At 48.9% G+C, this 22,977-nt stretch overlaps 1 protein-coding gene across 1 annotated transcript; it reads left to right on the top strand.

Annotated features, from left to right (window-relative positions):
* Positions 1 to 10,629: 10,629 nt before the first annotated feature.
* LOC307226356 (elongation factor 1-alpha 1-like) lies at positions 10,630 to 19,234 on the top strand. The gene is made up of 4 exons (XM_079995125.1): positions 10,630 to 10,730; positions 11,755 to 11,931; positions 14,075 to 14,362; positions 18,917 to 19,234. Exons 1-4 carry the CDS (start codon positions 10,710 to 10,712, stop codon positions 19,121 to 19,123), a joined length of 693 nt encoding a protein of 230 aa, XP_079851251.1. The 5' UTR covers positions 10,630 to 10,709; the 3' UTR covers positions 19,124 to 19,234.
* The last annotated feature ends 3,743 nt before the right edge of the window (positions 19,235 to 22,977 follow it).

Raw genomic sequence — 22,977 nt, 5'->3', positions numbered from 1 at the left:
AATAAACATTTTCCAATCTTCTTTAAAGAAATGTTGTTCTTGATCTCTTATTCTATAAGTTAGATCTGCAAGCTGCGCATACTCCGACAGTTTAAGTTGCCATTCTTGTCACCTTTCAGGTGATGTTGGGCTATAAAATTCCCATCAGCTCTGACCACAGTGACCCGAGAGAGATGATGGGGATTGTAGTCCAGGAAGACTGTCCCCAGCCCAAAAGGTTTTCAAAGCTCCAGAATGTTTTAATGTGCCCAATCTGCATTTGGGAATCAAGACATTCCTTCGTGGAGACCCGTGCTCTTCATGCCACAACCTGGAGAGAGAGAGAGAGAGAGCTTTCTGTCTTGGATTTCTGCAAAGGAGAAAGCGACCGAAGGCCTTCCTTGCTCACTCTGCCTCTGAGGTCCCTCTGCCACCCAAGAACGATTTGTAGCCTAGACTACAGTGACCTATATATGCAAAGGTTTAAAGGAGTTCAAAATCAGGCTATGCATGCTGGCTTTTCCACACAGATCCTTTGCTTCCTTTGAAGTATTTTTGAATAGATTTGTCTCTTGCCTTCTGCTACGGTTGCTGAGTGGCCTTTAATGTGTGCTTTCCAATTTAATCTCCCCACCTCTGGGAGCTCCCTGCTCTTTTTTTTTTTTTTAAATAAATGTTTATTAAGATTTTAAAGGTTACAGATAAATAAAATAAAAAGAAAATAATCGAAGAAAAGAGAGAAAAAACAGTACATATAAAAAAAAACATCATCAAAAAACAGAAGAAAGAAAAAAGCAAACAAAGAAAAAAGAAGTAAAAAACAAGTCAAACCTTTAACTCACTTACTTAAATTCACTTATTTCCTTGACTTCCTCACGCCTCCCATTTTTGTATTCTAATTCAATTAGATATTCCAGCAAATCCTTCCAACTTTGTTTTTATCCTAATAATTTATCTTAACATACTATAATTCCCCTCTTTGTATTCTAATTCATATAGATATTTCAGCAAATCCTTCATCTTATTTTTATCCTTATATCTTATCTTAAAATACTATAATTTTCCATTCTTTCACCAAATAACCATCCACTTTTACTTTATTTAATCTTATTTCTCATTAAAACATATATCTGTACTTATTCTTCAGACATTTCCCCTAGGGTCAAAAAAGATTCCATTCCACGATTTCCCCATCTCTCATTAAAAGAAAAAAAAAAATATATTATATACACTTTAAATTCCCAATTTTCTTCCACCAGATCTCCTCCCCGGTTTCGGCCCCTAGCAATAGTTCCATCAATCTCGGAAAACCATCAACCCGGAGATCTTAAGTCCGAGGCTCTTAAGTCTCTTTCATGTCCCCTCTGCCGGTCTTTTTGATAGTCTTTGGTGTTGAAAACCAGATCTCGGGGAAGCTCCAACCCAACGGTAATCATATTCCTTCCTGCCAAACTTCCATAGTTAAAAACAGGGCCTATAGGATATTCCAAATCTTGTTTCACACTCCTTTCAAATCCAAAGGCCCCCGAAACTCCAACCTCCACCTGGCTCAGATTTGTAATCCAAAGGTCATTTGATCTCCACATAGGGTGATCTCTCCATCTTTCATTTTCCAGGCCAAGCCAGGCTTCCATCTCCAAAAATTTGCTTCTCCTAGTTGCCATCATGTGAGGCCTCAAATTGTAGTCCACCATTTGCCTCTGTAGGGTTACGGCTCCTCCTTTCATCACTTTAATCGCAACATGATTCTCCTTCTCAAATTTTTCAATTTGTTCAGTTGGAAGAGGTTCCTGTGCCGAGTTCTTGTCGACTTCTTTACTAATACCCACTTTTGTTCCCAAGATTACAACATTAGTAGCCATAACATTTATCTGGTCTTGCAGCTTTCCCAAGAGATAAAATGTCCTGTTCAGTTCACACTCGATTTCCTTCCCGACCGCCATCCTTAAACAGTCCAAGGTCAAAAACTGGTTTCTCAGGGCTTTTATCTTTAAAAGCCATTTCCCAGCTGCATCCTTACGACAATATCCCAAAGCTCCCTCTAGAGGGATTCAAGTTCCTTTTCGCTCCTTCCAGCACAGACCCAAAGGTCCCATACGTTAAATTGTAACAGTTCCTTCCTTCATTTTAAACGTAAGATTGTAACAAAAACGGACAGTAGAAACAAAGTCCTTCTTTTGTATCTTGACAGCTAACTTGACAGTTGTCAAATTTATCTATTCACTGTCAGCGGGCTCTCACAGACTACTCACGGGTTTAGGGAAGTGGCGCTTCAATTCCCGAATTTTAACCTTCTCCTGCAGGCTCCCCTGCTTCCAAAAAGAATATTGATGGTAGTTTCAATCAGTGGAATTTAAATCCTTTACATAAAACTCTCCACGACCTTAGTTAACAGGTTCTTTGCTTCAGTTTATTTACAGAAAGGGGAGGCGGACTTCCTGTTTAGACCTTCCCCGATCGGTGCCAATTTAAAAATACTTTAAAAATCCAATTTCCATTCTACTCACGGGTTGTTGTTTGAAATCCAATTGTCCACAAGAAAAAGTCAGCGCTCTCCGGCAACGGCTACGGGGCTTCACTCCGTAAAAATAGCGGTCGATTCAAAACACTGCGCCGCTCACCCCACGTCACTTTGGAACCCCCGAAAAGGGGTTTCCCTGTGGGTAGGGGGGGCGCTCCTGGTGTCAGCCGAATCCCATGTTCCCAGGCTTCATCGGCCTGGGATTTCTAAAGGGTCTCCGCCTTCACCGCAGCGGCACGACCCGAATTCCACGGAGTGGGTTCCTCTCAGAGGAACGCCGCCATTGCCGATGGCGCTAACCCGCAAGTCTAGGGAGCTCCCTGCTCTCACCAGAGAGACCCACAGTCTTCCCTGCCACCCACCCACAGTGCTGTTGTTCTGTGGATTAGCTAACCTGATTATTTCCCTTCTTACTAAAAAGGTGACACCAGTTAACTTGGCAGTGATTTGTTTTTTTAATGTGTGTACTTATCAGAAGTGCAGATGATGATGAGTTCACATCTTGGAAGAGCCTGACCCTGCATTCTCATGTGCACAATTAGCCCTGCTTACTTAATCTTAACGCGGGTGGCACTGTGGGTTAAACCACTGAGCCTAGGGCTTGCTGATCAGTGTCAGTATATGAGAGGGGCCAGCCTCTGTGGAGGGGGCTTGCAAACCAACAATCAGAAGGTCAGTGGTTCGAATCCCCGCGACAGGATGAGCTCCTGTTGCTCGGTCCCTGCTCCTGCCAACCTAGCAGTTCAAAAGCACGTCAAAGTGCAAGTAGATAAATAGGTACCGCTCTGGCGGGAAGGTAAGCGGCGTTTCCGTGCACTGTTCTGGTTCACCAGAAGCAGCTTAGTCATGCTGGCCACATGACCCGGAAGCTGCACGCCGGCTCCCTCGGCCAGTAAAGCGAGATGAGCGCCGCAACCCCAGAGTCGTCCATGACTGGACCTAATGGTCAGGGGTCCCTTTACCTTTACCTTTATTTAATCTAAGAACGTAAGTGGCCTGTTATGGAAAAATCTAGGTGTGAGGATGCTCAGTCACCCATCTCGTCTGGCTGAGCCCGCGGGTCCCTGCGAAATAAAGGAAGGAGTCCAGCCAACCGGAGCAAATAGCTGTAGACCAACGTTTATTGCGCAACAGGCTCAAAGAGGAATTTTGAACCCCGAGGATGGGGTGACAAGGACTTTTAAAAGTTTCTATCTTATCCCAGCATACAGTTCATTCAGCATCATCACTACATCATTGGTACATCAGAAAAGGGGAGGTTTATACATGATTAACACAGGAGGAATGTGTTGGGGCAACAGGCGGATACAGGATATGTATTGGGAAGAACATTCTGAGCACCTACTTACTACAAAGGGACCATAGAACTTTGGTTTTCATAGTCTGCCACCTGGGCAAGTCCGGAGGAGTGCCTTTGCCCAGCGATTGACACCTATGAGTACCTTCCTGTGAGTATGTGACCTCCCGCTTGAGGGATTATGGCGGGGACCAAGTGGTTCCAAGTCCTTGGCTAATGAAGCAAAATGGCGGTGGAATGAAGGAAACTGGCAAAGGAGTTGATTTTATATGATTTTTAAAGCTAGGTAACTTCCCTGAGCTGTCAAGTCGAAAGGATACCTTTATGCATAATATTTGTAACATTTAACAACTTTAAAGATGTGCCCCCCCCCCCATAATTTCCATAACAGGCCTATCCAGTTCTTACTGGAGGCACCCTGTTCTTTGGGAAACCTGTGTAATAATAATAATAATAATAATAATAATAATAATAATAAATTTTATTTATATCCCGCGCTCCCCAGCTGAAGCTGGGCTCAGGGCGGCTAACAACAATCAAAATAATCCAACGATTCTAAAAACATTTCATTATAAAAATTAATTAACATCAAATTGATGGCAACCAATAAACAAAATTCTGTGCAGATTGCCAGAGGAGGGGGTCAGGCTGCGCCCTGGCCAAAGGCCTGGTGGAACAGCTCTGTCTTGCAGGCCCTGCGGAAAGATGTCAAGTCCCGCAGGGCCCTAGTCTCTTGGGACAGAGCGTTCCACCAGATTGGAGCCGCGGCCGAGAAGGCCCTGGCTCTAGTTGAGGCCAGCCTAACCTCTCTGAGGCCTGGGATCTTCAGGATGTTTTTATTTGCAGACCGTAAGTTCCTCTGTGGGACATACCAGGAGAGGCGGTCCCGTAGGTAAGAAAAACACTGCTCCTTTTCCCTTACGGGGTATCCAAGAGCCTGTATAGAGTCCTTAAGTATTCTATCAGAAGGAGAAAACAACAGAGACCAACCAGAGAATATTGAGAAGCAAAGCGGTTAGTAAGCCTGATCTTAATTAAATGTTGCAACAGGGTTCTCACTCACCACATGCAGGAGGGAGGAGGAACCCATAACAATGGCGTTGTTGTTGTTGTTTAGTCGTTTAGTCGTGTCCGACTCTTCGTGACCCCATGGACCAGAGAACGCCAGGCACTCCTGTCCTCCACTGCCCCCCGCAGCTTGGTCAGACTCATGCTGGTAACCTCGAAAACACTGTCCAACCATCTCGTCCTCTGTCGCCAGAACAATGGCGTACAAGCCCTTATATAGACTTTTGAAATTGCCCACCCTGTAGCTCAAGACCACCCCAAAAACATCATACATCACAGAAAGAGGCGGCCTCCAGGAGAAATCCTGTTTGCCAGGATACCTGATAATGGTCACTGGTTGCTTCACCTTAGCAGCCTGGCCATTCTTTTGTGATGGTAAATACTTTAATTCCTGAATCCAGGTCACTGGCTCGCCCTATTCCTACACAAATACGCCCTTAAGACAGGTAAGGAAAAGACAATGAAGAGGCTTTCCCATTTCCTCCCTCCTTGCAGAGAAACATTTGAGGTCACTGGGAGAGTCAAACTGGTTTGGGAGAGTCAAAATGGCTTCAGGATTGCTCTCCTGTACTATTTCAGGAGGCTTATATACGTGGCTTATATACAATCATACCTTGGGTTGCAGCCACTTCAGGTTGCGGAGCACCGAAACCCGGAAACTGGAACAGGTTAGAAGTGCTAAATTGTGCTTTGCGCATGCGCAGAAGCGCCAAATCGCAACCCGCGTGTGCGCAGACGCGGGTTGTGAACGTGCATCCGGCACGGATCACGTTCGCAACCCGAGAGTCCACTGCACTTATGTATGTGTTTGCCTTGTACATTTATGAACATTTAATTTATACATTTGAGACCTTAGAATTCTTATGACACCTGCAAACAGCCTTTGAGGACTTGTTCCATAGTTGAATGAAAGAAGTCCAGACTCCGGCGGTTTTGGGAAGGCACCTTCCAGTTCTGTGATTCTCTGCGGAGGCACAGGGCAGCCGCCTTGCAAGGCCAGCTGGGCGGAGGTTTCCTGGAGGGGGCGCTCCTTAAATGGGGGCGCTGCATGGGGAAGACCCGAAGGATGCTGTCAGTGTTTCCTCGGATGCCATGGAGGGTCTGTGCCCCTGAGGACTGCGACTGATGCAGATTCTCTGCCCCCCCCCCCCAGTTCTGCGTTGCAGATGGGCTCTGTGGGGAGGGGGGGGGGAAAGAGTTGCTTTCTTTTGGGGGCAGCCCGCCCTCTGGTGGCTGCAGAGTGGAGTGACGTGAGCACCCCACATGCATAATGAACAGAGTCTCGCCCCCCACCCCCATTTTATTGGGGAAGTATAAAATACACTTGAGCACTAATAAACAGCGATGACAACACAATGTCTCTTCACACAGCCAGGTGTCCACAGGAAGAAATATGTGAAGTTTCAACAACAGCATTATGTGGAAAACTTGCGGTACATTTACAGCTCCATCTGGCAACTGGTGGGAGACATAGCAAAATGATGATATTGCATTTGCAGAGTCTGTAATAAATGGTTAGGATAACCAAATGTCTAATGTTGCTTTTGGAAGCTGATCTGTTTGTCCATGATCATTGGCATAAAAGCTGGGGTTTTTTTTATATTAAAAATCGTCATATCACCCCCCACTAAAAGCTAATGTCCCTTTGGTGTCAGCCTGCTGGCAGCAGACTCTGTTGCTCCCCTTGGCCTTTTAATATTTATTATTATTTTTTCATTTTTATCCCACTTTATATTTTTAAGGTGGAAAAAAAGCCTCAAATGACAATCGACAGTAATGCAGCAAATAAGCATTCCAAAGCGAAACATTGCAGCAGAAGGTCACCTATGAAATATACATTCAAAGCAACATAACTAGCAGGAAACTAAAATATTATCTTAAAGATTTCATAAATAAAACATTACCAATGGAGGTCTATAGGATACACACTGAAAACAGCATAATTGCAAGGCCAGCATAATTGGAAAGAGAATATTTTAAGCTGTTTCAGCCCAGGGAGCCTCCAGTCAAGCTGGCCTCCACCTCTTCTGCCCAGGTGGGGGTTGTTCCTGCAGGTAAGTAGACGCTCAGCTCACCTTGGAGGTCTAACAAGGACCGTGGGGCAGGTGCAGAGGACAAGCACCTCTTCTCCACCCCCCCACCTTCTGCTTGCACAAACTCTTTTAATATAATTTTTTATTAGATTTTGTGTTTTACAATTTAGAATATTCATTTAAACAACCTTAAAATATCAGTTCCACAGAATCCTTTCACAGAGTCTAAAACAAGGATGATCCACTGTCCAGTGATATCATATATGAGTTCGCCCAAGACGACGAAACAAGGCTAATATTCCGGAAATCCTTGTCGAACTGCAACAACCTTTCGTGTGGATTGTTGGACTCTAGGAACAGACAGGTGGAATAGACCCTTTCACATATATGGACCTTATGCATAAACTGATTAGTGAATGAACTGATCCACTGGGTCTTCTACTTTTTTCGTTGAACTTTGAGTTACTTCTGTTGAAATCTACAATTCAATACAATGAATAGTATATATTATTTTTTTCAAATGTACAGCCGATTACATCTTGTGTGTTTATTGAATATGCTTGGATGACTCAGCAGGGTGCCAGGTGGGGTTAATCTCTGCTCAGGGAGTTCCCCTGGTTGCAGGTGGGCGTGGCCAGGGTTTAAAGCTCCCTCTGGGAGGGGTGGGGGCATTGCAAGGGGGAAACCTGGGGGCAGAGCTGGGGAAGGACCGGGGCCTGGAAGGTACATGCTCTCTGCTATGGGAGGCTTAGGGAGGAGGGGGCGTTGGGTGTTGGGGGGGGGGCTCAACCATCTGGCTTGGTTGACGCTTGCAGAGGGTGATGGCTTGACTCTTCCTCTTCTCCTCCAATTAGTTTGTCTCCAATTAGCAGACAATTGCAATGAGCATTGTGTTTACTATTTGCACCGGTGCAAATTGGAAGCGAACCCCTCCGTGATTACAACTGTTACCCCCTTTTATTAGTGCAACTTTCCCCCCAAGGCCTAAATCCATTTAAATTTTTGGACTTGAGGATGCCTTTGTTGTGAGAGAAAGAGAGTTGGGGGAGAGGATTTAAGCGGGGGAGGGAGTCTTGGGTGGTCTCTTTTCTTTCTTTTTTAAATACATTTTTATTGGGGGTTTTTTTACATATCATTTTCAACAATCATTTAACATAACTTCTTATCTTATACAATATTTTATTAATATCCGTCCACAACCTCTGATGATTTTCCGTTCTTTATCACTTATTCTGCATTTCTTAATTTCTCTGTTACTCTTAATTGTCATTACCTAATTCTCTTCATCGTCTTTCTTGCAATATTTTGAATAGTCCTCCTTCTTGCAGTCCTACTAGCGTCATCTGTTCGTGGCTGGTCTCTCGCCACCTGACTCCCACCCCCAAGTCTGGGCTCTTTAGGCAATATCTGCCTGCTCCATAATGGGCTTCTGAGCTCATTTATTCACTTTGCATTTATACCCCACTTTTCCTCCCAGGAGCTCAAGGTGGGCAGCCTCTTTCCTCTCCCCGCTCCCCATTTATCCTGACAACAGTCCTGTGAGGGAGCTTAGGCTGAGGGACGGCCACTGGCCCCCGAGGTCACCCAGTGAGTTTCATAGCCCATTGGGGAGCTGAGTTCGGGTCTCTCTCGGGTCTGAGTTGAACTCGCTGACCTTGACTCTGGGATGTTGTAGCTGCTTGGAAAGAAGCTTCTTGCTCTCTCCAAGTCTTCCAGCTCAGAAATACAGAGCTGGGAGGGACCTCAAGGGCTCATCTTGCAATGCAAGAATCGGAATTCTTTTCTGGTGGGGAATCTTAAAAATTTGTTTTTGGGTGGGAGGAATTCAAATCTCTGGTTATTTTTGTGACTGGACAATACTTAGCTTGATAAGTCTATGTTTGATAAAGAAACACACAAAATGCTTTCAGAAAAGCAAAGCATTTTAATTTTCTGAAAATGCCCAGTAATGCTTAATAATCATAATCATAATCATAATGAGTAATAAGAATGTTTATATAGAATATAACCACAGGAACCTGGCAATCATTTTTACTAATTTCTTTGCAATTTCACACCCATTTTACTTTCCAAGCAAACCTCAATTACGCTAATTTAACCAAACCACCTTTTGAATTCCCAAGTCATCTTAAAACTTTTCAGAGCCCCTCATTTTTGGAATTTGAAAGTTTAAAAATTCAGCATGCTGTGCAGCCTTGTAGGTTGGACAGAAAGGCCCATTGGCCCATTGCAGCCTCAGAAGTTGACCTTCATTCTGCCATTGCTGCAAGGAAGAATTGCTTAGTGGGCGGGTGCTTATTTGAACGAGACCCTCCCCCCCCCCCCGTGTGTGTCTTCTGCTGGTACTGTTTGCTGTGCCTCCGTGCAGGACAACCAGGGAGGTGGCTCTTATGGCTGGTGATGCCAAAGGATGCCGCCAGGTGCAATCTTGGTCTTCCAGCTGTCTCTTGCTTCCTGAGTTTTCTGACGGTGCACCTGTGCCTTTAGCAGCTGCACAGGAGGCAGGAACTCAGCAGGCAAAGTTTCTCCGTCTCCGCATCTCCTAAATGCTGTGGAAAGCTGCACCTGTTGAATTCCTGGCTGTTAATGCAGCCGCTGTAAAGGGGGCAGTGGGAACCAGGAGAGATAGCGGAAGAGTGTGCCTGTGTTGAGGGGCGACAGTCTGGTACAGCTGGGGTTCAGTGTCCTTGATAGAGGGCGGATTCTGGAAACAGAAGGCTCACGGAATCCTAGAGCTGGAAGGGACCTAAAGGGGCATCTAGACCAACCCCCTGCGATGCAGGAATCACAGCGAAGATCTCCTTGGCAGCTTTGCTAGTGGGAACCAATCTACTTCTGTGGCAGAGCCCCAACTTTGCATGGAGCTGATCCCAGAGTCACCCTCAAACCATTTCCTTAACAGAGTGTGTGATGAAAGAGGTTTCCTTCTGATATATATATATATATATATATATATATATATATATATATATGTGTGTGTGTGTGTGTGTGTGTGTGTGTGTGTGTGTGTATTTGGGTGGAGGGGAGGGCATGAGGGAGGTTGATATTGGGCTAGTTGGGCAATGTGGCCTGACTCCCAAGCTTTGCTGTACACAATGTATTTTTTGTGAGGCAGTGTGTGTGTGTGTGTGTGTGTGTGTGTGTGTGTGTTTGTGTCTGTGCTTTCTGTTAATGCGGGTGAGAATAGCTCTTGGAATTTGCAGGTTGAACCATACCTCTTGAATGGGGCATCTCTAATAAAAGTTCTTCAATTATTGGACTGTCATCCTAGGTTTTCAGAAAAAGTTGTTCTTGCACCTCTAGGGTAGTGGCTGATTTGATGCTCCTTCATTCAGTTGCTCCCCTCACCTGACACACCTGATCCATTAGTATCATTGGGCTAGTCCGGTGGAACTCTTTGCCACTGGAGATTCAGCAGGTACCTTCTGTGTCAACTTTGAAACACCTGCTGAAAACTTTTTAGTACCTTCAGAAAATAAAGAACGCACCCTTCCACAATGGTTATTATTTTTTAAAAAACCCTTTTTATATGGTTTTATTGCTGTAAACTGCAATTTTTTCAATGATGCAGCAGTATACTAGCATTTTGTAAAACGCAGGTTCTCATTCAGTGCCTCACCCAAAGGCCCATGCCCATCTCTCACCCTGTCTTTGCTCCCTTCCCTCCCCTATATAGGAGTTGGCAGCTGTGGGCACAGAGAAGATGTGGAACCCCCCACTCCGGATCCTGGTCTCGGGTTCAGAGCAGTCTGGGAAGTCCACCCTCATCGGCCACCTTCTCTACAAATGTGGGCATCTTAAAGCAGAAACTATGGAGACCCTCTGGAAACAGGTATCTCCTTCCTAATTATTAAGTTCGTGGCTTGCCTTTCTGCCAAATGATGCTCAAGGTGGCTCAAAGCAAGGAAAATACAAATTATTTTCACATGCCACCCCTGTCTCCGAGTGGCGAGAGACCCCAGGAGCTGCAGGTGCTTCAGAATCTCTGGATATCTGTACAACCTGAGCGTAAGATGGAGGGGTTCATGGCCCCAACAGCCCCGGTAGATCTTGCTTCTCCATTAATCACAGCTTTGGGTCCAGTGTAGAGCAAGCAGGTCACTGGGTCTCCTTCTTCAAGCCCTTGCCCAGCTTCCAGCTCACCTGGCAGCCAGGTGAGCAGGGTGGAGAAATGCCCCCTCCCCCAATCAGCCTGGAAGGTCCCATCACTGGTTGCTGTTCCTGTAACCTGCCTCATTCTTTTGGGATGCTGATGAGGACATTTCAGTAGCCAGCTAAGGTCATGGTCTTGCAAAGGAACTTGTCTGGCTAGTTCTGAAATAAAAGCTTAGATTCTCCCTGGGTACGGGACCCACAAGAACTGGAATGGACTCGGGGCATCATCCAGACTGAAACCCCTCCCCAAAACACCCAACAATACAGTGGTACCTCGGGTTAAGAACTTAATTCATTCCGGAGGTCCGTTCTTAACCTGAAACTGTTCTTAACCTGAAGCACCACTTTAGCTAATGGAGCCTCCCTCTGCTGCCGCGCCGTCGGAGCACGATTTCTGTTCTCATCCTGAAGCAAAGTTCTTAACCTGAGGTACTATTTCTGGCTTAGCAGAGTCTGTAACATGAAGCGTATGTAACCTGAAGCGTCTGTAACCCGAGGTACCACTGTATTTTCCATTAAAATGACATAAAATCAGTGTAAATGACATCATATAGGCAGTGCCAATAAAACATGTCAATGAATAAAGTGTTAACCTGGATACTGCTTGGCATACCTAACTGCTGTTAAACTGGGGTGGGGGTGGTGTCCGCTGTATGCCCCCGCCTGCCTGGGATTTTCTGCCACCTCTGTCTCCTTTGCAGAAGGTGGAGCAAGGCAAGTCGTACAGGCAGTTGCTGGAGACACTCCAGCAAGTTCAGAAAAGTGGTGAAACTCCCGGGAGACGGAACTACAAGAGCCCCAAGTATGAGGTCGCCATTGCAGACCCCCCAAGTCGTGTAGGGATGTTCCGCAGCTGCTCCTTGCAAGGCCAGGAAAAGGTGAGAGTCTCTGCTCCTCAGTAGCTAAGGGGGCAGGTGAGGTTTCATGCCAAAGGTTGTGTCCTGTGCATGCAGTAAATGTGTTGGTGGGAAGGGGCTGGGTGTCAAATTCTCCCTCCTCCTCACTCTCAGTTTTGCCCTTTTAAAGCTTAGCAGGAAGAAGAGGGGGGCATAAAACAAGAATTCCTTGGCTCTGCCAGCCGCTTGCTCTGGCACCACCTTCTGTCCACCTCCTTGTCTTCTGTCCTGCCAGTTCCAGTGGGTACCAGCCACCACCGTCTTGTCAAATCTTTGGGCTCTTCCTTGGCCTGGACCTTCTCAATCAGGGGCCGGCAACCTAAGGCCCGGTGGCCAGATCCGACCCAATCGCCTTCTAAATCCGGCCCACGGATGGTCCAGGAATCAGCATGTTTTTACATGAGTAGAATGTGTGTTTTTCTTTAAAATGCATCTCTGGGGTATTTGTGGGGCTCTAGGTCAAGCAGGGACGCAGGTGGCGCTGTGGGTTAAAGCCTCAGCGCCTAGGACTTGCCGATCGAAAGGTCGGCGGTTCGAATCCCTGCGGCGGGGTGCGCTCCCGCTGCTCGGTCCCAGCGCCTGCCAACCTAGCAGTTCGAAAGCACCTCCGGGTGCAAGTAGATAAATAGGGACCACTTACCAGCGGGAAGGTAAACGGCGTTTCCGTGTGCGGCTCTGGCTCGCCAGAGCAGCGATGTCACGCTTGCCACGTGACCCGGAAGTGTCTCCGGACAGCGCTGGCCCCTGGCCTCTTAAGTGAGATGGGCGCACAACCCCAGAGTCTGTCAAGACTGGCCCGTACGGGCAGGGGTACCTTTACCTTTACCTTTAGGTCAAGCCCACCCCCAGAAACATCATGCATACATTACAGAAAGGAGGGGTTGAGGGAGGAGTTGTGGTGGTAACCTGAGTGTCCTGTCACCTGGCTGGTTCCCTTCTCCTCCCCCCCATGAGTCATTTCCTGAAGACAAAAGGTAGTTGCAGTTTCCTGCCCCCTGAGGGAAGATCTGATCATTGTCCTTTGTTCCAGTCCATGCTGAATCCACTCCCATATACAAGTTCTTTGTGATCTTGATTGTCTTCTGTCTAGGACCATCAGGGTTGGCATAGCAACTGGGCAGGGCTCCTGTGGATGTGCTGGGCTGGCCTGTATCAAACTGTTCCCTGTGGAACAGTGCAAATCCGATGTATGGTTGATTTTCTATGAATTCATAACAGAAGTATGTAGTGTGTGAGTGTGAGTGAGTCTGAAGTTTGTACAAACTGAATGATTTTTGGGGGGGGGGGAGTTTCCTGCTACACTTGCTCGCTGCGCTAAACTGGTGCAGCATGGTGTGGGGACTTTCTTCTGCGGTGCCGGAAATTGCGTCTGCGCAGGTGCTGGAAATGGCAGGCGCACGTGTGATCCAGCCCACAGAGGGATCTCTGCTGGAGTGAACCGGCCCAGGCGAGGTAAACCTTGCGGACCCCTGTTCTAAATGAATCTCCGCCCCCGCAACACCCTCTGATGCAGTAGGGCCATTCCCACAGGAGGCAGTGACAGCAATTTAACATGAATTTTACTATCTAATGAGACCATTGATCCATAAAATGAAAGCAATAAACAATGTACTGCAGTCACACAATCAATCAGTAGGTGAACTGGGTTCCACACAGTCACAAAAACAAAACAAAAAAGAGCCGCAAAAATGCAAAATAGCAAAAACAGACAGACCTCAGAATAACACTCAAAATGGAAACATGGCACTCAAAACGGAGCACATTCAGCTTCTGAAAAAAGTTCACAAACCGGAACACTTACTTCCAAGTTTGCAGTGTTTGGGTTCCAAGTTGTTTAAGTACCAAGGCATTTGAGAAGCAAGGGACCACTGTATGCACTTGCATCCAAGGGGCTGTGGGGGCTTCATCCCCTACAATAAAGCCCCATGAAGGGAGGGGGCTCTGTTGCCTGAATCCTGCTTGCAAGTTTCCCATTGAGGCCTCTGCTTGGCCGTTGTGAGTAGAGACTGCTGGGCTAGAGAGCCATCTTCTGATGTTCTTATGGAATACCCTTCCCTGGCAGAAAGTCAGGGCCAGGCGACTGAGAGTTTTGACGGCCTTTTCTTTCCTCCTCTCCCTCCCTCAGGTTGACTGCATGCTGTTTGTGATCTCTGCAGAGAAGAGGGACTTTGAAAAGCGTTGGCACACGACCAAGAAGCAGATCCTGGTAGCCAGCAAGCAAGTGAAGCAGCTCGTGGTGTGTGTCAACAAGATGGACTCTTCCACGCCGGAGCCTTACAGCTGCGACCGCTACAAAGACATCGTTGGGAAAGTGTGGGACTGGCTCTGGGCGTGGTACAGGGACCCTGGTAGGGTGCTCTTTCTCCCCATCTCAGCCCTCTATGGGGACAACCTGCAGGAGCCCAGCCTCAAGGTAGGCAACCCATCTCTCGGGGAAACTGAGGGTAGCAGATGCCATAATGCAGCTGGGAGGAACACCCAGCTACCTAAATCAGGGCTTCAGATTCTGGTTCAGGCATCAGTTGCAGGACCAAGAGGGATCAAGATCCGTAGAGCCATTTTTAAGGGGTTATTTCCCATAGTGGTTCAGACAACCAGCTGACCCAGTCCTGCCAATCAGAAGCCAGGCCACACTGGTCAGATAGAGGAAGTGGGGAGGTGGGTATCTCAGGTGGAAATTGCTAAGGGATTTCTCAGTCTCCCTGACGGATGGACTTAATCAGTAATCCATGGACTCGACTTCTTCGTTAACCGGGCCGGCACTATAATGGGCCAAGGTGAGGCGGGTGCCTTAGTTTGCAGAATTGGAGGAGGGGCAGTTTTGGTTCAGCAGATGCAAGGTTGCTCCGGAAGTTGAACTGGGCAAGAATCTGAAAGCCGGGGGGGTCTGTCTGGGTCTCTCCTTTGCAGATGACCTGGTTCTGCAGGTGGGAGATCCTGAGGGAGAGAGGAGGACTGGTCAAAGGCACCAATTTGCAGCAGTTCTTGGACCATCTCAAACCGGACCTCCTGTATACTCCTTTAGGTGGGTAGAACTCTTGAACTTGAGGGGTTTTTTGTCTTAACATTTACTGATAGATAAATTCAAAGATATACAGAAATGCATACCCATTACAAAGTCTCTTTTTATAACATGCTGAGATAAAACAGATACTTAATCTAGAAAAGAGCAAAGTCTGGAGGAAGAAAATGCAAGAAAAGGAGAAATCTAAAGAAGGAGCAAGCAAGAGAAAAGGAAAGAAAGAAAAAAACGGAAGAAAAATAGAGTAGAATAAAAGGACTCCCGGCTCTCTGCAGCTACAGATGATATTCATTCTTTAAGCTCCAACCATTCTGTCTTCTCTAAAGCAGTATTTTTTTTCAATCTTCAAATCCAGATATTACAAGTTCATTTTCTCTTTCATGCAAAAAGTCCTTTTGGGAAGGCAGGAGGGACCAAGGAGCCCTGGGGTCAGATGGTTCTCCTTGACACGGGGTGCAGAAGGAAGGATGCAGTAGGAGAAAAAGGACATGACGGTTGCCTGTCAAAGATGCTTTAGCTGTGATTCCTGCATTTCCGGGGTTTGGACTTGATGGAGATGGATTGAGGATTAAGTCTGTAAATCAAAATTCAAGCATTCTATCCCTTCTGTGTGGGAAAAATATGAAGGGCTTTTTAGCAGAGTAAACACACTTGTGTGCTTTTGCAGCTTACTGGAAGCTAGGAATTAGGCAATTGCACCTTTTATCCCTGTTTATTTGTGTTCTGCTGATATTTTCTCTCTCTGTTCCTGTTGCTAAGAATGAACCTTACGTTTTAGTAAAAACATAAATGTTTACTTACATTTTAATGCAGACAGCAAATATATCCAAGTAGTATGCAAGTAAAATAGTTTTTAGTTACAAAATACAAAACTAGTTTCCAAAATGGAGCCTGGTCTTTGAGCATGACCTTAACAGATTGCACCAGACTGGGTGCAAGCTAACAATGAATTTTAACAGGGACGGATGTAAGGTCCTTCACATAGGCAGGAAGAACCAGATGCACAAATATACAATGGGGAAAACCTGATTTATTAGTAATAGATGTGAAAAGGATCTAGGGGTCTTAGTGGACTACAAGCTTAACATGAGTTCACAGTGTGATGCAGCAGCAAAAAAAGCTAATGCTATTCTAGGCTGCATCAACAGAAGTCTAGTTTCCTGATCAAGGGAAGTAATAATATTCTGCCTTGGTCAGACCACACCTGGCGTCCTGTGCCCAATTCTGGACACCACAATAAGAAGGATGTTGCAAGCTGGAAGGTGTGCAGAGGAGGGAGACCAAGATGGTCAAGGGTCTGGAAACCAAGCCTGATAAGGAACGGTTGAAGGAGCTGGGTATGCTTAGCCTGGAAAAGAGGAGACTGAGAGGAGCTATGATAGCAGTCTTCAAATATCTCTCGGGCTGTCACATGGAAGTTGGAGCAAGTTTGTTTTCTCCTGTTCTGGAGGGTAGGATTCGAACCAATAGCTCCAAGTTGCAAGAAAGGAGATTCTGAGTAAACATCAGGAAGAACTTTCTGACAGTATGAGCTATTTGACAGTGGAATGGTCTCCCTTGGGAGGTTGTGGATTCTCCTCCATTGGAGGTTTTTAAGCAGAGCTTGGATGGCCATCTGTCATGGATACTTTAGCTGAGATTCCTGCCTTGCAGAGGGTTGGACTAGATGTCCCTTGGGGTCCCTTCCAACTCTACAATTCTATCATTACATCTGCTCACATTGCTTACTTGAAAGGAAGAGAGAGACTGGGGCAAGAAGGAAGGAGAAAAGATTGAGATCCTTTGCCCTACATCCTACCACAAGACGATATAACACCACATAGAGCTGCCTTCTTTAGGAATGGAGGAACTCAAAGTGTCTTAGCCCCTCCATATGCTTATTTAGCAAATATAATGTTCATTTTGACTGCAGATTATCCCACTCTGGGTACCTCCCAACTCTACAATTCTATGGTTCTGTGAATGTTTTGTAGAATGGACCGAGAAGGAAGAGAAGATTCTCCTGAGGACATGGAGGAGTCTCTCCTCCCAGGCACCAGACCACGTCCCCAGCCCTTCTATGATGTCCACGGCTCTCAGGCAGGCAGGAGTCTGGCGCGTTGCAGAGCAGTGTCGCAGCAAGGTGGATGCCCTCCTGAAGCGCTACATCGCCGACGTGCTCCGGGGAGGAATCGACTGCTCCCCTTTCTACTGGGAACTGCATGACATCCTGGGATATGATGTCTCCACAGCGGCCTTTCAGTTGCGGCGATTTAAGCAGGAACTGGTGCCAACAGCAAATGCCCTCACTGCACCTGACCTGGGTTGGGCTGAAGATGTGTTTGTCCTTCTGGGGCCTTCTGGTCAAGGAGCACTTGCCATCCCAAAGGAGGGGGAGAAAGAAGAAGAGCTTGTCATCCCTGGGCCTTCTGGTCAAGAAGAACCTGTCGCTTCAGAGGAAGCACAACTTGTCTGTCCTGGGCATTTTGATCAAGGAGGGCCTGTTGTCCCAGAGGAGGGAGAGGAAGCAGAACATGTCCATCCAGGGCATTCTGGTCAAGGAGAGCCTGTTGTCCCAGAGGAGGGAGAGGAAGCAGAACTTGTACATCCAGGGCCTTCTGGTCAAGGAGAGCCTTTTGTCCTAGAAGAGGGAGAGGAAGCAGAACATGTCCATCCAGGGCCTTCTGGTCAAGGAGAGCCTTTTGTCACAGAAGAGAGAGAGGAAGCAGAACTTGTCCACCCAGGGACTTCTGGTCAAGGAGAGCTTGTTGTCCCAGAAGAGGGAGAGGAAGCAGAACATGTCCATCCAGGGCATTCTGGTCAAGGAGAGCCTGTTGTACCAGAGGAGGGAGAGGAAGCAGAACTTGTCCATCCAGGGCCTTCTCGTCAAGGAGAGCCCTTTGTCCTAGAAGAGGGAGAAGAAGCAGAACATGTCCGTCCAGGGCCTTCTGGTCAAGGAGAGGTTGTTGTCCCAGAGGATGGAGAAGAAGAAGAACTTGTCCATCCAGGGCCTTCTGGTCAAGAAGAACCTGTCGCTCCAGAGGAAGCACAACTTCTCCGTCCTGGGCACTTTGATCAAGGAGAGCCTGTTGTCCCAGGGGAGGGAGAAGAAGCAGAACTTGTCCATCCAGGGCCTTCTGGTCAAGGAGAGCCTTTTGTCCCAGAGGAGGGAGAGGAAGCAGAACATGTCCATCCAGGGCCTTCTGGTCAAGGAGAGCCTCTTGTCCCAGAGGAGGGAGAAGGAGCAGAACTTGTCCATCCAGGGCCTTCTGGTCAAGGAGAGCCTGTTGTCCCAGAAGAGAGAGAGGGAGCACAACTTGTCCATCCAGGGCCTTCTGGTCAAGGAGAGCCTCTTGTCCCAGAGCTGTCACAACATCTTGTTGATGTGGGTATCCTTTCTCAAGAACAGGTTGCCAACTTGGTCCACCTGTTCTTTCAAGGAAAGCCTGCCACCCTCCCGGAAGAGGGAGGAGCCCTCCCTGGGTCTTCTGGACAAGGTGAGCCCATCACCCTAGGAGAGGAAGTAGGGGAGCTTGTCATCCCAGGACCACCTGGCAGCTGAAATTTTTGGAATGGGGAGTGAGTGGGCTCTTCTAAAGGAGGAGCTAGTCAGAGGGACCCCTGCCTCCTTGGAGACCAGGCCTTGGGAGGCTGAGGGACTTCAGGCAATTTCCCTTGTCACCCATGACCACTGACCATGCTGGCTGGAACTGAAAGAGTTGGGATTCCCACAATATCTGGAGGGCTGCAGATGTTCTCCACCCCTGGTCTAGATGTTCAAAACTTGGAGGTTGGGACAGGGTGACCTTGGGGCTGGAGGCACAAGGGAGCATCAAGCATGTAGGACCAGTTGTGATGGTGCAGGGGGGGGGGTTGGTTGAAACCTGTGGGTGCACAGCTGACTTACGGAGTCACTTGCCTTGTCGGAAGCTGCTAACCCCCTCCCTCCCTCTCTCTCTTTCTCAGGACAGGACTCTTACTCACAGACCAAAAGCACCCCTGAGCGAAGAGCCCTTGATACCCCTGACTCTGCAGAACCACCTCTGTGCCCTAGGCCCCCCAAAAGCCCCAGAAGTAACCCCCACTCTGGGTGCTTGGGGAAGAGCTCTGGATACAAATTGTGTCCTGGTCCTTCAAGAACCACCAGATTCGAGCTGCCCCCTCGATTTTTAAGTAGATTCAAACCTAACCCCCACCCTGGACCCTCGACCAGCAGTTCTGGACAAGATCCGTGCCCTGGGACCTCCGGGAACTCGAGACCTGACTCCCACCCTGGACCCTCGACCAGCAGTTCTGGACAAGATCCGTGCCCTGGGACCTCTGGGAACTCGAGACCTGACTCCCACCCTGGACCCTCGACCAGCAGTTCTGGCCAAGATCCATGCCCTGGGACCTCCGGGAACTCCACACCTGACCCCCGCCCTGGACCCTCGACCAGCAGTTCTGGCCAAGATCCATGCCCTGGGACCTCCGGGAACTCGAGACCTGACCCCCGCCCTGGACCCTCGACCAGCAGTTCTGGACAAGATCCATGCCCTGGGACCTCCGGGAACTCGAGACCTGACCCCCACCCTGGACCCTCGACCAGCAGTTCTGGACAAGATCCGTGCCCTGGGACCTCCGGGAACTCCACACCTGACCCCCGCCCTGGACTCTCGACCAGCAGTTCTGGACAAGATCCGTGCCCTGCAAGACCTGACCCCCACCCTGGACCCTCGACCAGCAGTCCTGGACAAGATCCATTCCATGGAACCTTGAGGAACTCCACACCTGACCCCCGCCCTGGACCCTCGACCAGCAGTCCTGGACAAGATCCATTCCTTGGGACCTTGAGGAACTCCACACCTGACCCCCGCTCTGGACCCTTGACCAGCAGCTCCAGACTTAAGCTGCACCCCAGACCATCAAGAAGCTCCGGACATAATCTACCGGGTGCTGGGCTGGAGAGGAGGCCACGTTCTGCAATCCCCCTCAGCTCCTCAGCATCTGGGAGCGACGCAGGAGTTTCGCTAGAGGAAGAGGAACTTGTGTTGGCGGAGGAAGACACTCGCAGCCCTGGTGTTCCAAGGGGTTCCTGGGGGAACCTAATTGGCCCCCCGCTCTTGCTGTGCCCCACCCATGGGCTCCCAGTGCTGTTTCCTTCCCCATACCCCCTTCCTCCAGCCCCGTTCCAGCAGGGGCCGCGCTTCCCCTGGCCAGATCCTGTGTACCAGCTGCCGCTGCTTGGTGAGGCTTCCTGGGCCCCTGTCTCCAACGCCATGTCTCCCCATTCGCAGTCCCCTCCTGCCTCCTGGGACCCCCTCATGCAGCAGGCTCAGTCTCCCCCTTCCTCCACTCCCTTCCAGCAGCCCCCTGCCCAAGCCATGCCGTTCATCTCTCAGCCTTTCGTGCCTTCGGATTCCTTCCATGCTCCGCCGGGGCCCCAAGGGCACTTCCCACCCCCACCTTATGCGCCAGCCCCCCAGGCCTTTCCGAACCCGTGGCCCCAGACCCCATACCATGCCCAGGACTTTCCCGGGGCCCATGCCAGGTCAGGGCCATTGTCACTCCACTCCCTCCCATGGCATGGCACTCCTGCATCTCCCCTGGGCATCAGAATCGTCCTCCAGCCGGCTTCTGGGCCACGGAGGTTTCCTTCCGCAATGGAAGCCTCTGCCACAGCCATCCGAGCCAGAGAGCTTCCTGCCCCCGCCTGTCAAAGCACCCCCCTTGCGTCCTCGCCCACCCTCCCTGGCAGAGCCTGATCCTGACGGTGTTGAGGCACCGTCCTCTGCTGCTTCTCTGGCTCTGAAGCCCACGTCCCAACCTGGGAGCCCCTTGTCGTTGCCTCCCCGGGCCCAGCCACAGACCCCTTAGCCCTCTGCCCCCTTTAAAATCCTGCATGGGCCCCAGTGGGGCTGGGGATCAGGTTATCAGGCTTCCTCCTCCTCCTTCCTTGCCCTCCAGCTCCCCACCCCAGCTTCCAGGACCTCCATCCCAACCTGGGAGCCCTGGGTCCCCAACCTCCCGGCATCCCCCAGGCTTTTAAAAGCGCTCCCTCCCCTGGCCCCAATCTTGCCTCCTTTGTCACCCTTCCCACTGCCATCTGTTCCTGGTGCTCCAGACTCCCTGGGCAACAGGCCCCCACCTCTAGCTGCCACCCCCACCCCCAAGGTGCCCCAGGCCGACCACTGCGTCTCTGCATCAGAGTCTGGTGCCCATGTCCCCACCAGGTCACTCTCCACTGTCCCCACTGAAGCCACGGAGCCCTTTCCCCACCTCCCCTTCCTCTCCTCTCTAAGCACAGATTTTTTTGCGGGTGGCAGCCCAGGCCAGGGAGGCAGCAGAGCCTTTCCTTCCTTTCCTGTCCCTCTAAGGAGCCAAGCCCTGAGCAGGCTCCCCTCTCCCCTTCACTCCCATCTCCCGCTCACTGCCTGGGCCTCTTGAGCAAAGGTCTCCCAGCCTCCTTGTCCTTTAGCTGCCTCTTGGTGGGAGCCCTTTGGCCTTTCCCCACTGCTGGGTCAGCCTGGGAGCTTATGGGGCAGCAGTCGGACCCCTTGGTGGTTCCCTCTCATCCCATGACGTGGATGGGTCCATGGGAGGTGATGGGATGTTTTAACCTTTCAGCATGAACCAAGCCTCTTCCAGGCGATGGTCTTGCTTTTTAACCATTTGCAACAATAAACCATCTTTTATTCTAATCATGCTTCTTGGAATCCTTTCCTCCCTCCAGGTAGCTCTGGGGAAACATCCTGAGCCATGAGAGAGTCATGTTAAATGCTGATTTCCGAGAGGCGAGAGACCTCAGGGGTTCCAGGCACATGTCCAGGTTGGGTTTTCTTGCAATAAAGGTCAACGGAGACGGGGGTGTCTTCAGTATATATGGTTTTTGTTGGGCTGTGAATAGATGCAAGGAGAGAATATATTTATTAGATATCATCCATCCTTCTTCACCTTTGTGAGTTCAGCAGAGTTGCATCCCTTTGCAGTTTAAAAGGGAAGCTACTTTTAGCCTTTTAGTTTAAGTAATCCAGGATTCTCCTGATATTGCCCCCTTTTCAACAATATTCACACAAACAGTCTTGTAAAAGGTAAAAAGAACATTTGCTCACTTGGAATACTTGCTGAAGAGCAACAAATTCAGCATCTTTGCTTAGGCAGGCTTCAAATGGCAATTCGGTTACAAAGGCACACCTAAGTCTAGCTTAAAATGTAGGCAGAGCGTGGAGCTCAGACTTGGCAGATGTTCTCATGTTGCTGGCAGCATGGAAAGAATGTGTGCTCCTAGGAAGGTAGGAGAATATCTACAGCTTTGCCCTCTGCCTGTCAGGGCACAGTGGGAGTCTCTGAGTTCCCTCTTGTAAATTTGCAGGAAAACTCTGAACTTCAGCTCCTATCATGTGCCTGTCTAGCAAAACATGAATGGTTGGTTTGACTGCATTTTAAATATTGCACTTTTATTTACACACATATACAACCTGAGCATAAGAGGGAGGAGTTCACAGGATCCACACCCCAACAGATATTAGTCAGTTTTGGATCCAGCACAGAGCAAGCAGGTCTGCGGGTCTCCAGCTTCCAGCTCAGCCCCCTCCCACTTTCGCTTTTGTTCTCCTATCTAGCAGCTGCAGAGCGGAGGAGAAGACCTACCCATTCATTCTGTGTCACAGAGCAACCTTTTGGATTATGCTGGTTGCGGTGCTTAACATTTGTTAAAACTGTTGGGATACTGCTGGGGAGATGGGGGCATCAGGCAGGCCCCCAGCTGGCTCCAGCCACCGGCCGGCAGCCGATCATTGGTCTCCCTTGCAACAGCATCAGCCAGAGACATGAGCCTCAGATACGTTTAGAGACCCATGCACGCTCAGTCAGCAGAGTGTGTAAATCTTCTCACAGCAGAAGAGGCGGACAGAGACATGTGTAAGCAGCATTTTATTCAGCAGCAGGAACAAAGGAAAAAAACATGTCTGCTTCCCTTCGTCTCCAGCAAAAACAGCTAAAAGCAAAAGCAATATACAAATGGAAGTTCCCAGCAGACTGTGCTGGAA

Source organism: Podarcis cretensis, assembly GCF_951804945.1.
Source record: "Podarcis cretensis genome assembly, chromosome: 11".
Taxonomy (NCBI): domain Eukaryota; kingdom Metazoa; phylum Chordata; class Lepidosauria; order Squamata; family Lacertidae; genus Podarcis; species Podarcis cretensis.
This window is presented reverse-complemented; position numbering and strand designations above follow the sequence as displayed.

Bases quoted from the DNA above. Each gene is read 5' to 3' on its own strand.
- LOC307226356 (XM_079995125.1), top strand. From the start codon at position 10,710: ATGGAGACCCTCTGGAAACAG. The intron at 10,731-11,754 runs GTATCTCCTTCC...TCTCCTTTGCAG, and splicing joins TGGAGACCCTCTGGAAACAG to AAGGTGGAGCAAGGCAAGTC. The intron at 14,363-18,916 runs GTAGGCAACCCA...TCTCTTTCTCAG, and splicing joins TGCAGGAGCCCAGCCTCAAG to GACAGGACTCTTACTCACAG.